The sequence below is a fragment of the Silurus aristotelis genome, assembly GCF_946808225.1.
Source record: "Silurus aristotelis genome assembly, chromosome: 6".
Lineage (NCBI taxonomy): Eukaryota > Metazoa > Chordata > Actinopteri > Siluriformes > Siluridae > Silurus > Silurus aristotelis.
This window is the reverse complement of record NC_139579.1, coordinates 3,965,702-3,984,976: the sequence shown is the minus strand read 5'-3', so window position 1 is coordinate 3,984,976 and position 19,275 is coordinate 3,965,702. Positions and strand designations below refer to the sequence as shown.

The window sequence follows — 19,275 nt, the reverse complement described above, 5'->3', positions numbered from 1 at the left end:
TCATAGTGCAGCAAACTTTTCACTTCCATGTTAACAGTTTTGCAAAGAAGACATTGTTTGTGCAGGGTGATAACGTTCCTGTTTCAATTACCTTTGTTCAATTGTTCATCCGGCTTTGTATTGTTATGGTTTTTGTATAACGTCCCTAAAAATAGGCACCAAAGGCGAAAGCTTGGTGAAGGCAGCAGGTTTTTGGCTTATGTTTTGTGTGTATGTGCAAAATTGCTAAACCTATTATCATGCTTTAAAGCAGGGGTGCACACACTTTTTCAGCATGCGAGCTACTTATAAAATGACCAAGTCAAAATGACCTACCTGATATACAAATGCATAAATAAATATCTATATTTTTCATGTCATGCAATCTACTTACACTTCCGACTTTTACAATGAAGTGGACAGGTCAGATCCAAACACTTTCATAGGGGGTTCGACCTGGTAGATGTTGGGTGCTATATAAATAAAGATTGATTGATTGATTGATTGATTGATTGAGTGTGTGTTGAGGATATGTTGAGTGTGTGTTAGAGGGTAGCTGTCTATCAAATAGGGCATCAAATCTGCCCTGAGCAGCCTCTTCTTACACCAAGGTTGTGCACAATACTAGAAGTGTTCAATATTGTAACATATTCCAAAACTGATTATAGAATTGAGTATTTGTTACATAAGTGTTTTTAGAGACTAAGAGAGAAATCTGGTATTTTTCTATTAGACAGAGGTTGGCCAAACACCAGGAGGTAAATCTTTACATTTCATATTAAGCCTTTTTCCTCTGCCAGACAAATTAGCGACTATAAGAGACTATAATCTATTTTCAGCCATCACACATTCCAAAGGCACAATTACTGTAAGATGTAATCATATGCAATTAATAAGAGTCTGACAGGCTCATTAAAGCTGCTGGGGTACACGAGTGCTGAGCATAATAGAGGTGTGTGTGTGTGTCTGTGTGTGTGTGTTAAGGCTTTGCCAAGCCAGATGTTTGTGGCGTAAGATCAGCTACCATCACTAATAAAGCTCTGCAATGATTATAAAATAGTACAGTACAATCAGCCACAACATTAGAGCCACTGACATGTGAAGTGATTATTGTGCTACAATTCAGTCATGTATATATAAGGCAGCAGGTGATGTGTGAATTTTTGATGTGTTAAAAGTAGGAAAAATGGGCAAAAGGTAGAAGTTGGGAGTCTTTGATAAGAATGTCAAAATTTTAATCTGATCAATTGGATCTATGGAGGCTCCACTTCACAATTTACAGTACTTGGTGCTAACATATTGGTGTCAGACACCACAGGACACCATCAGAGGTTTTGTGGGGTCTGGTTCTTGGCAGGCTGAGCTGTTTGGATGCACAAAGGGGACCTGGTTTTAATGTTTTGACTAATCGAGGTAAAACATTCGAGTAGGTCAGAGGTCAGAGGAGAAATATTTTCCTATGAAGTGCCAAAAACTAATCTTGACTGAGGCCATGGGCCAAAAGTAAATGTTGCATGAAAGAAAATGTTCTCGCCTCCAGAATCCTTTCAGAACAGTAAGTTAGGAAAACTACACATACTGCCATTGAATAGACAAAAAATTGCCTCGATCTCTCCGTAATTAGCTGCTCATTGGGATTACGAGTGTAATATTTTACAAATAAAGTCACAATTATGAGAATAAACTTGTAGTAATAAAAGATTAAACTTTCGATTAAAATGACGCGAATAAACTCAAAATAGATTGAGAATAAATTCGATGTTAAGAGAATTACATTCAGTCACAGCCTCATACAACCACGATGCACCACAAAGAGCCACAGGAGATAAACAGCTGGTCCATGATATAGATATAGATGATATAAATAATATAAATGTAGTTATAAATGTTCATGCCTCAATTATATAATGTTAAAATCTTGGGCAACTATGCACAATAATTCCAGTGCAATAATACTAATACATATACTAATACAGTGGAACCCGGTTATGTCGATGTCCTAGGGAATCGCCAAAAAGCATCGAGGTAACCGATGATCGAGATAAACGAAAATCAAAATGGCGGCAGTATATTAACGTGCTTGAAATTTCTTTATGTACATGATGTGCGTTAATAAATGAGAATGTGCATGCACGTGTTTTTTAAGGGTTTTTTTACACAACAGCGTTGCCGCGATTTGTTTGATGAAGGCATGCTATAAAAATACATACAGTACATGTTTATCTGTCATGAATCCACCTGCCACGCCCCCTTCGGCGCCCCCTTCAGCGTGGCAGGTGTTTTCTCGACCGCTTTCTCTGAAGCTCCCGGCTTCAATCGCGCACATCTGGTGCTCGTTTATCATCATCACCAGCTCCTATTTAAACTTCCACACTCTGTTGGTATGGGTATGGTATGTTGTTGGTATATGTTGGTTCACGGCGGTTGTTGTTATCGCTCATGCGTATCCTGGTACGTGTCTTCCCACCGGCACTCTCTCAACGGCTGCTCTTTTCTTCTCAAAGCCGCGCCGCGCCCCTACTAACACTACGAACACTAGCACTAACTAACAGCAGAGATTCACCAGTATACAATAAAACACCTGTAGCAGCTGTAAGGCTTGATTTTTCCGCCACTTCCGCGAGTTCTTCTGCGGCTGCACCGAGATAACCGACGTTAAATGGCAAATTCTTCCCCCCTTGTGCTCGAGATATCAGGGTTCGGCGACATAAAAAAAGTCGACATAACCGATAAAAAATGCTTAGAAAAAGCGAGAATTTGGCGGTTCCACTTCAAAAACGTCAACTTAATAGGGTTGTTGAGGTAACAGAGGGCGAGATAACCGGGTTCCACTGTATTAATCTTCCATCTTACATTCCAGTGTTCATGTTAGTTCTCACTCTCCAGTGTTCTGTATTGTTTTAAAGACTATAATCACACTCTTGATGTCACTCAAATGAGGATGGGTTCCCTTTTGAGTTTGGTTCCTCTCAAGTTTCTTCCTCATGACATCTAAGGGAGTTTTTCCAGGTCACAGTCGCCATGGCTGCTCATCAGGGATAAACACACATCGTTCACCTTAACTCTTAAATTTCTTTAACGCTGCTTTGAGACAATGTCTGTTGTGAAAAGCGCTATAGAAATAAACTTGACTTGACTTGACTTTATAATAATAATTACCATATTGTGCAATACCTTGCATAACTCTCATTTAGTTTCACTTTTTCTGCCATCTGTTTCACTACTCCTACACATTTCAATTCACTTGATATATAATGTAATATGCATATTTACTTAATTTATTTTTTCACTTTAATCTCAATTTTACTGTGAGCAACAGCAAGCCAATAATTTCCCTACTGGATCAATAAAATATTCAGATTCTGATTGATTGTTTGTTGGAACACAATGTTTCAACACTAATAACACTTACAAATTAATAATCATGCATAGTTTATATAACACCATTCTGCTGATATGCTACGTACATGGTAAAATAATTCCTACTACATAATGACTTTGGGAACAATAAAAAAAAAAAAACATAATCCTCTATTCCATTATAATTTAACTACAAATAAAAATAAACCCATAAGCCAAAATATTGTTCATCTCTCCCAAAGATTTTAAATGAAAAGCAATATACTGAAACATCACACAAACCGGTCCTCCCTAAATTGAGTTCCCAGGCTGAAACCTGTTGTTTCTGCCCGACAAGTCCTCCATCCATATTGAAAAATGCCTGTTCGGTAGATTAATGAGTAATGGCTACATGTGGAGGAGTCTTCTAAAATATTTGAGCGAGTTCCATTGTCATACCCTTGGCTTTGCCATCCTAAACTGTGCACTGTTTCCAAAGACAACCCACTCATGGGAACTCGAACAGTGTCATTTCCCACTGCCTGGGAGTACTACCTCAGAGTCTAAATTTATCACCCAGGTTTGAGTCACACTAAAAAAAACACACAAAAAAAGAAAAGCTGATTGTTTTGAAATCACTAAATCATTGGTGCACTTTTGGCGCTGTCATGAACTACTCTCATGATTGACTGGGAAACTTTATAGCAAATGATAATGCATGTGGTCTTGATGTGAGACACTGCCCAAGAGCTTGTACTCTCTCCTTGTAGGTGAGCAGCAATTGCTATTGCTCTGTGCTGAACAGCTGTCCACGGTCAAGCCACAAGAATTAATGATCTGCAGAGCCGTTTACGGGAAAAAAACCAAGGTAAATAGATGCTTTGCTTTAATTAAACACGGGAGGGGGGCAGATCGGTGAAGCGTTCACTCTAAAAATGTGCACTTGAGCCAAAGTGGCAGCCTTCTCGGAAATAAATTGCTTCACACCGCTCTTTCCAGAGACGCGAACGGATACGGAGGAAGGCGTCCTTATTCTCTTCACATGTGCGTTACGTAAAAAGCGTAAGCTCTGTTGGATTCTTAATGAGGACCTGTAATAAACTTTCTTTTCGGCTTCTCCCGTTAGGGGTCGCCACAGCGGATCCTCCGCACGTTTGATTTGGCACATGTTTTACGCTGGATGCCCTTCCTAACGCAACCCTCCCCAATTTATCCGGGCTTGGGACCGGCACTAAGAGTGGCTGGGGATGGTTCCCTGACCGGGAATCGAACCCGGGTCGCAGCGGTGGGAGCGCTGCATCTTAACCACTAGACCACCAGGGGACAAGGCAGAAAATTCGGTTAAGGGGTGGTTAATGAGTTCATCAGCGAATGGGCTCGTGCAAACCGAGTCGTCATACAAAAGACAAACAAAATATGTCGTGAAAACGTCGCGTAGAACTGCTTCTGGAACATCTTGTTCCTCTGCTGCCTTCGTCACGATAATCAAATAGCACAGAACACCAGGTCTTAATTCAACTTTTATAAAGCACGTTCACAAATTACAAAGCGCTTCACAAAATGTAGGAAAAATCTAAATACACACACATTTAAACACACAAATAAAACAACACAAGGGTCCCAAATCGCAATTTCCCTCCTTCAAAAGATAAAAAAAAAATTCTTCAACTGAGACCTGTGTATTGCTTTTAAAAAACAATAAAAAATGTGTTAAAAAATCCTTCCGATACTTCGATAACCAATGGAAAGAGGACAAAACCGGAGTGACGTGTTCCCTTTTTTTTGTGCCAGTCAAAAACCTACAGTAGCTGCGACATTCTTCACAAGCTACAAGTGAGGTAGTTGCCGCTGACAGATCCCTGGAGACACGGAGAGAATTACATAATCTCGTCGTGAAGTGAAAAAGTGTGAATAACAATCTACAAAACTCAGAAAAGGAACTACATATAAGGGGTTTATCATTATGCCCTGTATACAATGTAGCACAAATATAAAAACACACTTTTCCAACCCATTGACACTGTTTCAATGAAAACTTCTCTCCATCGATGTCTCGTTTTTAATCCTCTTTTTATATCCCCTTCTATCTCATTGCAAAGCTCTTTAGGTTGTGAATCTGTATGTCCTTTACGTGAGTCAGCTCATTTCTAATTCAGCCACAAAAGTGTTAGTAAAACCAGGTCTATAGCAGGAGATCTTCCACTCCAACCCATTTAAACCATATCTTCATGGAGCTCACATTGTGCACATGGGTAGTGTCATGCTGGAACAGTTTTGGGCCTCCGATTTCAAGTGAAGAGAAAATTTCATGCTTCTGCATCCAGAGACATTGTATATGTGATAACAGTTGGGGGAAGAACCGCGTAGGTCAGGTGTTCCGATACTTTTGTCCATATATTGCAGGGGTCTACAACGTTTTTCAGCTCAAGGACCCCTCAGATTATAGAAACATAGAGCAGGAACCCCCTGATACTTTAATGTAATAATTATCATATTTTTGAAATTGAATATCTTTTCTTTGATGTTTTCACCCATGTTTATTGTAATTCTTTTAAACCAAAAAATTATTTGTGATTCAATATTAATTAGCGGACCCTCTGCAGGACCCCCTAGGGTTCACGGACCCCCCGGTTGAAGACCCATGATATAGTATATACCTCACAAGAAAACTGAAAAACACCCATAAAAACAACGGTGATTGCCGAAAAAGCCGCCAGCACCCGACACAGACACCGAGAACAGAGCCAAGCTGATCTCAGATGGCGTGCAGCACGGTTGTTTTCTTTAATTACATCAATTTAGACTCCAAAGAGAAGGTAGAGAAGATAATACGGCTCCAAATGTTACGCCGGGTAATTCACATTTTTTTCTTTTTTTTTTTTTTTTTACGTTATCATTTGTTAACAACAACGAGGAGTTTTGCTGAAAGAACTGTCACTATGTATTCCAGAAAGCTGAGAAAAACTCTGAATCAATCAACAGACCCCTGACAGCTCTGCTTAAACCTGATTTTCATCCCATCACCAGGATTCAGCTGAGCACACAGCTTGGAATGGTTCTATGTCATTATCTCACATTCTTCACTACAGGAGCTCCACAGGGATCAGTTCACGGTCTACCTAATTCTTTTCCAATTCGTGAAATCACTGCGCTCTGGAATAAGATCACATGTTTTCTCCTGTCAGTTCCATGCTGATGACACACAACTATCCAAGTCTTAGCCTTCAAATAATACAGCTCTCTTTTTAGCATTTCGTCCCAGATTTAGACTCCTCACCAGTTTAAAAAGTCACAATAACAATCACTATTATTCCTCATTACTTCTTCATAATTTGGTCAATTTCCAATTTCAACCAGCCTGCTTTATTCTAGCACAAGGCACCTATCAAGGAAAGGCAGATGGCCATCATGTGATTCTATGGAAACCGGATAAATTTACCTTTTAGAGCTCCTGAGCATGTTGAATCACAATGGAAGAAAAGCACTATCTGCAATCTTCCACATACGAGGTGGTATCAAAAAGTTTCGAGGCCCGTTCTGTTTACAAGAAAGTACTTATTTACTGTACTATTTATCTACACTTACACACTATCACCTTCAAAATAGTCCCCTTGCACAGCAATACAGCGCTCCCAGTGTTCCTGACACTTCTGAATTGCCTTCTTTTCGAATCCTGTCAAGCACCTTATGCGATTCGAGCTGGATCTCTGAAATGGCGGCAAAAAGTTTGCTGTGGAATGAAAAATGGAGGAACGTAGAGAAAACAGCGAGGGGCGAGGAGAAGACTTGGGCCAAAGAACACAACAGAAAGTTTCAAAGTTGCGTTTATTTATTTATTTATTTATTTATTTTTTTTTTATTAGTTTGAAATTGATTTTATTATTTTTAATTATGATTTTATATATATATATATATATATATATATATATATATATATATATATATATATATATATATATATATAATTTGTATTTGCATTTGGATGTAAGATGGCAATCAAATGCACTAAATGGGTTTAGTTTCCACAGATATTCTTGTATGCAGTTTCAGCAATAAAAATGAATTTTTTTCTAAAAAGGAAACTAATTACTTGTCATTTTCTCTTGTATATTTAGTAGGGGTATAACGGTACACATATTCATAGCAAGGTTTTTCGGTACAGGGCTTTCGGTTGGTATGATATCCTTATTATGTGCAAAACATAGTTACATTTAAAGTCACTGTGGCTACTTGCGCCGTACTGGAAATAGGATTTGTTTTGCACATGCATGAAACCAATAAAGAATCCATAGCACTAGGACGTGTCTAGCGGCTAATGCTTAATGCGACAAATGTTAATTATAATAAACTCCGTTTATTAACAATGAGGGGTAAAAAGGGGGTCCCTTACGAGGGAAATATCAAGGTCTGTGACGTGGGCCGCCTTTCCGTGGGCTCACCACCTGCAGGAGGGACCGTAAGGGACGGTGCTGTGAGGATTGGGCAGCAGTCGAAGGCAGGGGCCTGCTTAGACTGCTGCCCCCGCGGCCCAAATTACGGATAAGCGGGAGAAAATGGATGGAAAAAATAAAATGGATATTAACAATGACAAGCAATTTCGTTTTTTCCCCCTAACTGTGACTTAAACACTGAGGTACATACTGAACTGTGAAATTTTGTGTAGTGTTACACCTCTAATACTTAATATTGCTCTTTAATAGTAAAAAATAACTTCTTATCTGATTACTCATATTCATTGATGGACTAATTAGTAGACTTTTTAATTACTAAAATAATCGATAGATGCTGCCTTAGTGGAAATGCTTTGAACTTGAACCTAAATAAATACTTTTGACAACAATGTTGAGCAGAAAAACATCTACAACAGTAGAAGACTACATCGGTTTCCACTCCTGTGATAAAAGAACAGGAACCCGAGGCTTCAGGAAGCACAAACTTACTCAATCTTGAAAGCTGAAGATTGTAATCATAACAGGCGACTTTTTTACATGGAGTTCAACATATATAAATAGTGTAAATAGATTAAAGATTAGACAGTCATGCGCCAGAATGATAGAGACACAGATGGTCAAGCCATTCTGGACCACCGGCAGAACAACATGTCCACAATTATGATTTGTGTAGCAGATTGATTCACTTTTCACTCAAAGTGACAGATGGCACATGCCAATTTTACTACACAGGCAGATTTTTACCAATACTGTATTGATTCAGAATGATTTTCTGTGGACAGCTGGTTTATATTAGAGAAGCTTAATTATCACACATCAGAATTAATGTTCTAAGAAGAACAAACAGGACATAGATGTAAGCAAACGGAGTTTGTTCAGTGGACCACATTTTAAAGCTCTCTAGGAACAGGCCGGTAATGGAACTGCACAGGCATTTACGATATGTTTATTCATTTTAGTTTTGTAAAAAGATGCTGTAGTTCCTCCTCTGGGTATATTCACAGTGCTCAGGTCGACAATTGACAACATTTGACAAAATTGTTCTCAAAATTGAACGAATTTTTAATGAATGTCCAGGTAGCTCTGGTCATTCTGTCACAATTATAAGTTAAGGTGTTCCCCTTTATAAACAGCTGTAACAAATAAGTTTACAAAGAGAAATTGAACAAAGTGGAAAACATTACAATGAGAATAAGAGCGAGGAGTTTATAACAGCTTCAATATTAATATAGATGTGGCAATGAGATGCGATTCTCACACACATAATCTTAATCTGTCTCTCTAAAAACAATTTCATAAAATTCATTCAAATAAATGTCATATTGTTGCATTATTATTTCTCTGCATACGATTAGAAGCTTTATTTATTATTGGCTAAATCTGGTGACATATGTCTTTAACTTAACCCTTTTCTTTTGACGTCAGATGATACTACAACCAATAAATAAGCGGAAAAATACAGTTTTCTGTAAAAGCGATAAATTGAGGGACGACGGTACAACTTTATGGATTACTAAAATCACAACCAATTACAAACAACCCACAGGTCTTTCAGCTGTCTTAAACACACACACACACACACACACACACACACACACACACACACACACACACACACACACACACACACACACACACACACACACACACACACATGCACATACAGCTTTGATTAAGTAAATAGGGCTGTAGGGGTAAACACACCTGATCACCCCAGAGACAGTATAATGTAATCTTGTGCTGAACCTCGCCATGTCGTCTGAATTAACCTCTAACGTGAGCCAACGCACCAGGATACAGTCACATGTTTAAAATATGGGATGCAATGGGACATCTGGGTCTTGTGAAGCACTGATGATAACAAATCAACAAAATTTCCTCATGTAACTCCAAATATAAAACCCAGAATGTGTTATTTCTTTTTTTGTTTAAGTGTTTCATTAAAGTCAAGACCAATAAGCAAAACCTAGCAACCCTGAATTCTAAAATTACAATCAGACAGACAGACAGACAGACGGACAGACAGACAGACAGACAGACAGACGGAAACACAGACAGACAGACAGACAGACAGACAGACAGACAGACAGACAGACAGACAGACAGACAGACAGACAGACAGACAGATAGATAGATAGATAGATAGATAGATAGATAGATAGATAGATTGTCATTGCATAGTACATGTACACAGCAACAAAATGCAGTTTAGCACCTACCAGATAAATAAAACTGTTATAAAATAATTGCTTACATTTTTTTTTAACCAATATGAGCTTTAATATACACAAAAAAGAAAATCACTCATATAATCCAAACCCTTTCGTGAGTGATCATGAAAACCAAAGGTCATGGATGTGTAAGTGAATTGAGAGAAGAAAATAAATAAATAAAAAAGGATTGTGGGCAAGCACCTTATCTAATTTACTCCTGCTCCCCATCCTCCTGCCATCTGGGCTTGATTAACTCCCTGAATCAATTCCCAGGTCAGTTCTAAAGCAACATGGTCAATATAAAGTCCGGCACATTGTAGCAGAAATCACACCAAAAATAGAGCCGTAAATCAGCGAGGAACAAAAGTCGGGGCAAATTATGTTTTTTCAGGAAATATCTACCATTCACCAGTGCCTGTGTCCTTATTAAGGCAAAATCCAGCGCATCCACCCTGAGCTGAGCCCCGGGATTTGAGTTACACTCGGTCAGAAAAAGCGTTTGCAGATTTACAGATGTGAATTTCTGGGTGAGTGTGGGAATATTTACGCTGATGCTCATAAAAACGCGAGATCCGGTCATTCGGTGCAAAACGGTAAATCCGAATCGCTCGCGTGGGTGGAACGGATGTCGAAGAAATGAATTTTGGACGCTGGCATCGAGTAGCGCCCGAGAGACAATCTTCGAGTACGATGATTATGACATTCATGTGCTCGTAAAAAGCGTGCGTATAATTGAGTAAAGGATTTCAGGCCGCAGAGCATCTGAACGGCTCCGTACACAAGCTGAATGCACCAATCTCGAACCTGCTGCAGATGTAGACGTGCAGGACACGATTTCTCAACCAAACTTTATGTTCAGCACTAAACTAAACATATTTGATTTTTTGGAAATGATCACAGAGCAGTTTTTGATGAATGCGGATATCAGAATGAATTTGCAAGCCGGAGGCAACTGGCAAGGAAAAAACTCCCTGACTCAAAAAGAGAAATCGCATCTTCATCTGTATGACATCAGATAGTGTGAATTATCTTCCTTCTACACATGTTTAAAGGAACTCGAGTTTCAACACCATTATGAACACCAAAACCAATGTCTTTATAAGATCAATAAAGTTTTCTGATTAGATGCTTTAATTCTGATTCAAAAAAAGTTTGTGGACACCTGACTATAAGTTCATATGTGCTTTTTGAACATCCAATTCCACAGTGAGTCTCCATTCACTGTTACTTTAACCTCCACTCTTCTGGGAAAAGGTTCCACTAGATTTTGTGAAGATCATTTAGACACAAGAGTGTTAGTAAAGTCAGGTACTGATGTAGGTGAGGTGAGGAGGCCTGTGGTGCAGTAAACGTTCATATCGATCCATAAACACATTTGAGGTCAGAGCTCTATAGCAGGCAACTCAAGATCTTCCACTCCAACCCATGTGAAGCATCTTCATAGAGCTCATGCTGGAACAGATTTGAGTCTCCTAATTCAAGTGAAGGCAAAATGTAATACCGCATCCAAACACATACCATACAAGTGTGTACCTCCAACTTTGAGGTCACAGTTTGGGGAAAAAACCACACAAACCAACAGTTTGGAAATGTCAGGTGTGTCAATACCCTTGTATATTTATACAAAAAATATATTTTAAAATATTATATTTTGTATATAGTAAGGGTGTCACGTTTTTGTATGCGCACACACACAAACACACACCAACACACTTATATACACATCTGTATTACCCAACAACAAATGTAAACTATTTAATACAATTTTTAATTTTTATTTAATCAATTTAATTTGTGCTAATTTAATGAATTACAAAATGTAATCAATATAATAAAATAGTGTATTTCATTTAAATTGATTCATTCTTTCAATTTTATTGTTATAACATATTATACAATATTCATTTATATATTATTTATCCAAGCACACATTTTATTCGAAACTGTACAAAAATGTCGAATGTTTATGTTCACAAATGTTAATAATAATAAACTGCATTAATTAAAAATGTTATGTATTTCTATGTTATATTCCCCAATATAATTTTTTTGTTCTAGTAAAGGGAAATCTATAAACCGTAGCAAACAGAGATGGAATTCTATACAATTCTGCACCATCCATCTTTCGATGTTTAGATGCGATGGTGGGGTGTCCACATACTTTTGACAATGTAGTGTATCTTTCAGGGGAGATTAGCTTCAGAACTCTGAAGCTCTTAGTTGAAATGTCATCCAATGCCTTGCGCTTTATTAGCATGCTAGTTCGCATGCAAATGTTACCAAATAGTTTTTTTTGTTGCCTATTTACGTTTCCTGGCAAATAAAACAACGACCAGGCAGCAGCCTGCAGCTTTTACTTGCCTCATGGGCTAGATAATGAATTCCTGATTTATCCACCCGTAAATCTAGCGTTGAGAAAGAAGCAGCTAAATCTATCAATCGATATTCATCTCACACAGTGGGCTGAATATATTCAAATAACTAATCAAATCTTTCAGTCTAAAATTCATGTCTCAGGGCTGTTTTTTGTAGGTATTTTTTTGCACCGTGGTGAACTTGCTAGGATGCTAGGATGCTAGGTCTTTGTCATTCTCTGCTAAAAAAACATCTTTAATCAACAACCCGTGTGTCTGAAGACACACCAACTGTCATGTTGGTGTTTGAAGCTTCATGTGCATTAAGTATAATAATATATGTTATATAGTATATTATACTATATACACATTACTGACAAAAGTATGTGGACATCTAGCCATAGGATTTACATGTGCTTTCTGAACATTCCACATTTAGTCCCCTATTTGCTGTTATATTAAGCGCCACTCTTCTGAGAAAGTGGTCCACTAGATTCTAGTCAGGTACTGATAAAGTTGAGGTAAGAAGTGTGCTGTCAGCGTTCCGATTCATCCCAAATGTACTCTATTTCTTTCAAAGCATATATTCCTGGAGCTAGCTTTGTGCACAGGGGCATTTTTATACAAGCAATAATCAATTTTATACGTTTACTGCAGCTAGTCCCCTGGTGGTCTAGTGGTTAAGATGCAGCGCTCCCACCGCTGCGACCCGGGTTCGATTCCCGGTCAGGGAACCATCCCCAGCCACTCTTAGTGCCGGTCCCAAGCCCGGATAAATTGGGGAGGGTTGCGTTAGGAAGGGCATCCAGCGTAAAACATGTGCCAAATCAAACGTGCGGAGGATCCGCTGTGGCGACCCCTAACGGGAGAAGCCGAAAAGAAAGTTTATACGTTTACTGCAGCTGTAACATAAATTCCTAAGTTAATTTTAGTTATAACATCGGTGAAAACAGGAAGTAACTTGTCTCTCGGACATTCCACATCGATAAATCTAGCTGTGAAATGATAAAACTGTGCAGCATGTCGCATTTTATTCTTGCTGCAATGCACTATATTAACTATTTCACCACTGTGGTAATCATGTTAACTATAGGGACCAAATCGACGTGAAGAACATCTGAAAGCTGTTGCATTCCTCGTTTTAATTAAAGCAAAATGTTAAAAAAAAGGTTTAATGAACACTGTTTGCAGTGAAGCGCCTGAGGCACAGTGAAAGGATAAGCTGTATGTGAGCTCAGGCCCTGAGGCATGCCAGAAAGTGTCATTAAAAAAGAGTGAAGAGGAGTGTATGTGTGTGTGAGTATAGGAATGCATGTGTCTATGTGTGTGTGTGTGTGTGTGTGTGTGTGTGTGTGTGTGTGTTTATTAAAAAGCTGACTAGCATTTTTAACCTGCTTTTCCCTCACTGTCTTGAATTTCCTAACCAGCGCCATCTTTCTGCATGACGGAGCGCACGTCATGGCACACCGAACACTAGAATCAAACACACAAATTGACACACACTCGTGCACACACACGTGCGTACGCTCTAGAGATCAGATGATAGAGCAGGCAATTACACAGGATCGACACTGAAAACGAAAGAAAATGTCTCATTACCACTTGATCGGCTCGAGCGCGAGACACTACAGAGAGAGAGAGAGAAAGAGAGAGAGAAAGAATGTGAAGTAATAGAAGATTTGTGAGAAAGAACGATGCGTGTCTTCAATCTGACACTTCGTGGCCCGATCGCGGCATTATGTCATGGGAAAAGAGACGAGGCGATATTCTCAACGAGGATTTGAGTGCTGTTTGGTCTTAATTGGATAAAAAGGGTCAAATCAGCACTGTAATTATTCACAGACGTCGCGTCTCACAAACCGGGCTTCGAGCGACGGCGATCTGTACTTCTAAAAAGGTATAAAATGATTAAAAGATGAGCAGCAAATGTGATTATTTTATTCTGTTTTTCTTTCTTCTCTATATTTAGGAGCAAAGCTTTCCTAAAAGCCAAATTCTCCACAGGTTAAAAAACGTACCCCAAAAAACAGAGTCTAAGCCATTTTGTATTATTCATTCGGGAGAGCCTACTGAGTTTTTTTCTTTCATTCTTTTTTTTTATTTTCATAACAAGCCTCTCCTACGCATGTTTTCATGAAACAATGCACTAGCATACAAGTTGATTATACTATTAGCTCAAGAAAAACATTCTGGAACATTCTGCCAAATATATAAAACCTCGTGCATAGCAGCAGTTTGTCTGCATGATGACAGCCAGTCGTGGACCAAAACATTACAGTGTGCCAAATCTATCAAATAAATCTACAAGAAGTCAGCCCTACTTTGGCAAACAAGTCTGACAGGAAAAATCCAGGGAACACTTTTCTGGGGCTCTCCCCAACTAAACTATGGTGTGATCCGGATCAGGTTTGGAAGCGTTTGTTCTTCTGATTGCTTCAATTGATTACGCTGGTTCCACTAGGGAGGTGGTAGCTTAGTGTTTAAGGCAGTGAAATTTGGATCTAAAGGTCATGAGATCAAATTCCAGCCACACCAAACTGCCAGTCTTGGGCCCCAGAGCAAGGCCCTTATCCCCATAGCTGCTCAGTTGTATGAATGAGATAAATATAAGACGCTCTGGATAATGGCGTCTGCCAGATGCCGTAAATGCAGATGTAAATATACTGATGATGATAGGAAACGCATTATTACAGAAAGTAAGGAATATGGAACATGTAAATAATATGTAAAACTGCCAGACTTTACAATTTGAGAGCATCATGAGAAACTTGACAGGCAAAAGTCTTCTTACACCGATTAGGCATAACATTATGACCACCTGCCTTGTCCCCTTTTGCTGCCAAAACAGTTCTGCCTCAGTATTAACAGCATTAACTTCTTTAGCAGTTTGAGCTACAGGAGCTCGTCTGTTGAATCGGACCACACGGACCAGCCTTCGCTCCCCACGTGCATTAATAAGCCTCGGTGACCCTGTCGCCGGTTCACCACTGTTCCTCCCTAGGACCACTTTTGATAGACTGAGAACATCCCACAAGAACATCCCGCAGTTTTTGAGATGCTCTGACCCAGTCGTCTAGACGTCACAATTTTTTCAAACTCGCTCAAATCCTTACGCTCGCCCATTTTTCCTGCTTCTAACTTTGAGAACAAAATCTTCACTTGCTGCCTAATAAATCCCACCCACTAACAGGTGGCATAATAAAGAGATAATCAGTGTCACCAGTCATAATGTTATGTCCAATAGGTGTATACAAGAACAGCTCTAGATGTTCCTGCACCCCTGTTCCACAATTGTTTGTACCAAAAAAACAACGAACTGACCAATCTAGAGTGTTTATTTATAGGATGCAAATTGAATAAAAACAGGGTCTTTTTTTTTTTTGACAGTTTTGCCAAAAATGACTAAATTGTAAAATAAAAAGATGAAGAAAATGTATGAAACACAATGATGTCTACATTTTATGCATGAGACACAAAAAAAATCATTTTGGTATTATGGGAGCATTAAGGCTTGTGCTATCATTCAGTATGAACAGCTATTACGACTATTATTGTTTTAGACACTTCTCGGTTTCATCAGAACAAACCTGGCAAAGTCTAACAATAAAGAAAATCCTGCTCAACAAAACACCTTTGTGGACACCTGATTAAAAGATTTCCCTGTGTTTTCTGAACATCCTATACCACATTTAGTTCCCATTTGCTGTTCTATTAACCTCCACCCTTCTGGGAAGATTTAGTTCCACTCAATTTCTGAGTGTGTTTGTGGAGATTGGTGTGAGATTTGTTCAGCTACAATGGTGCTAGTAAAGTCAGGTAGTGATGTAGGTGAGGTGAGAAGGCCTGGGGTGCAGTCAGCGTTCACATTCATCTCAAAGGTGTTCAATAGGATTGAGGTCAGAGCTCGATGGCAATATAGGTTCACTCAAGATCTTCCATTCTAACCTGTGTCTTTATGGGCTGTTTGGGTCTTCTAGTTCAAGTGAATTGAAAATGAAATGCTCCCACATCCAAAGACAATTGTTTAAGACCCTAAACAATTGTGTGCCGATTTTAGAGAAACATTTTGAAGAATTTGATTAAATGTAGGTATCCCAGTACTTGTCCACATAGTGTATATATAATATATTCAGTATAGTCTTACACTAGATTACACAACAAATATAGGATATTATTCAAACTTTTGTTTTACTCATTTCAAGCTTTGATGTGTCTATTTGTAACTGGCAGATGTTGAGTTTCTTTATAAAAACTATTTGAAAATTGTCAAAGAAATTCTAGGTTTTAAGTTTCTACATTTAATAATCTTGCTAAGACATTAATACATTTTTTACAGTGTTCCCTGTTTAAACATATTTCTACAGTTTGATTCATCCTGACCTGGAACTCGGTCCACCATCATGGCAGATGGACTGACAAGCGGAGTTCAAGTTGAAAGTTTCCGACTCACCTCGTGCTAGATGGCTTATATCACGGATGAGATCCGGGAAGGACACGCTCTCATCCTCGTTAAACACGATGTGTTCGGCCGTCATGTTCTTTTCTCTCATCTCTGTATACGGCCCCTCCACGGCGAAGTAGCACGGCCGATCGTCATTCTTCTGGTCGTGGAACAGGAACAATGCGTGGTTTTGCCAGCCAAAGTCTCTGTGCATCTTCAAAACAAACTCACCCAGTTTCTCATGTGTTGGTCCTGTGTTTGTGATGGAAGAGTACAGGTTAAAGCCCATCGCTGGTGCACCAGCAGTCACCATGGGCACCTCCCAGTGTGTGGTGAAGCGGGCGACCGGGGAAGACGCGTAGTCACAACCTGGTCCAATGAAAGCCCAAGGGTCATGGGCGAACTTTAGGTCCACGGCCACAAGGGGCGCCACCGAGTCGGAGCACAGACCCTCCTTGTTCTCGCTGTTGCTGAAAACGAGGCGCATGCGGTAACCCGGAAGCAGCGTAGGGTCCGAATTGACCTTCTCAACGGCCAAGTTCAGAGCAGGACCCACACGAGGCCACGCCCATGGGTACTCTGTGTTATGGAGAGGCAAGATAACAGCCAGGGTGATGTTCTTAGTAGCAGGCAATCCTCCATGCTGAGGAACCATCTCCAGTTCCACGACTCCCAAAGAAACTCCGCTGAGCAGAACCAAAAGTGGCAGCCACAGTGATCCCACCATCTTCAACACCTAAATTCCTGACATATAAATAACACATGTAAATTGTTATAACACTTTAAGAAGAAAACAATCGTACAACCAAATCTAAACGTGATCTGACCATTGAATCAACAGACAAACCAACATTCTGACCATATCAAAGATCTTAATTCTATGTAATCAACATATAAAGGTCTTGATAACATAGCCGAATCATTTTTAGGGACATTTATAAAGACCTGGAATATGCGAAAGCATGAAATATGTGATCTACATCTTTCAGAAATTGTCTAAATTCTAAAAAACACAGACCACCTTAACAAAAAAAAAAATAAACGAAACATTTAAAATGTTTTAATACTGACAAGAATAAACTCACATAGTTTTTTAACCCCTATAGGATTTTATTGTACAAAGGTTACGTCTAGCAATCAAACACATACATGCATAATATTTTACCATATTCTGATTATCTAGTAAAATGAGGTGTGAGTTCAATTTGAATTCAAAAGAAATCATGTAAAAATATACTTTAAGTATCTGCTAAAAAAAATGGAGACACAGAGTTTCATAATAGAAGACAAACAAACAAGAGGACATTCAAATTTGATGAAAACAATCCAAAGGTGGGATTGACACAATTAAATACAACATACTGTACATCTGTACATATAATACACAGCAATGTCTAGCCTTTATAATCAAAATATTAGTATTAAGAATGTTAAATATTCTCCTGTAGACTAAACCTGTGGTACTGTATAACATTATTATTTATTACAATATCTCAAAATACATATTTTATACTGTAGAGCCCTTTTGTGGACCTTTAATAGATTTCCAGGTCATATCCTAAAGCTGGACTACTTCTTGTATTGTTGTTGTTAATCCTAAACTATGAGTTTATTCAACACTATAGGAAGACATTCATCATTGTACGTAGCCTGTCAAATGTTAGGAAACACTTCGTCTTTCATTGTTTTTTAAAAGACAAATGCATGTTCCTTTTGTTTCTATGCAACACACTGGCACATTTAACGATATAAATATTTACTTTGAGCAAACAAATATTTAAATGTACAGATGTTACTTTAGTTTCATTACAAAAAAAATCCTCTTTAAACATGAATAAAAGCTTTGCACACTCTTGGCATCATGACAGTTCCTTTATTCAAACATTCAGCTAAAATACTTTGCAAGGCGTCTTGTACAATTAGCCAAATAAAGTGTTATTTCTGATCAATCCACTTCATCCCAGTTCATCCCAGAGCAGTTTAATAGGATTTAGGTTCAGTGACTGGGCCATTCCATGATAGATAAAATTCCAGTCGACTGTTTGGGCTTTAAATGACACCTACAGATGTATGCTTCGAGTCGTTGTCTTGTACTATGGTGAAGTTCTGACATAATTGCATGGTGTTGAAGTATGGAATGGTTGCCATGTTGGTTCCTTTCAACTAGAATAAGCCTCTAACCTTCCATGCTCCTAAACAACCCCACTACATTAAGCTTCCACCTCCATGTGTGACTGTGGGGGTGAGGCAGTCTTCTAGCACCTTCTCCGATGTTCTCCATCTTACATAAGCTCTTTCTCTTAGAGACACAAATGTCAAATATGGACTCGTCTGTCCACAGAACTTTCTTCCAGTCATTCACTGTCCAGTTTGGCTTTTAACCTTGTTTGTCACTTATAAACAAAATGAACATACTTGTGTCTCAAAAACCATAAATGATTAGTTGTTTCCACACTTTTTCCACACACTGTAAGTGTTTAAAATCAATAGGGTCAATT

General features: G+C 38.8%; 1 protein-coding gene across 1 annotated transcript in view; it reads right to left on the bottom strand.

Annotated features, from left to right (window-relative positions):
- npr1a (natriuretic peptide receptor 1a) overlaps positions 1-19,275 on the bottom strand; it is an 86,515-nt gene that overhangs the window by 65,954 nt on the left and 1,286 nt on the right. Inside the window, exon 3 of the mRNA XM_083544265.1 lies at positions 16,787-17,521. Coding sequence (XP_083400391.1) covers positions 16,787-17,504 — 718 coding nt within the window. The 5' untranslated portion in view covers positions 17,505-17,521. The remainder of the gene's footprint in view (positions 1-16,786; positions 17,522-19,275) is intronic.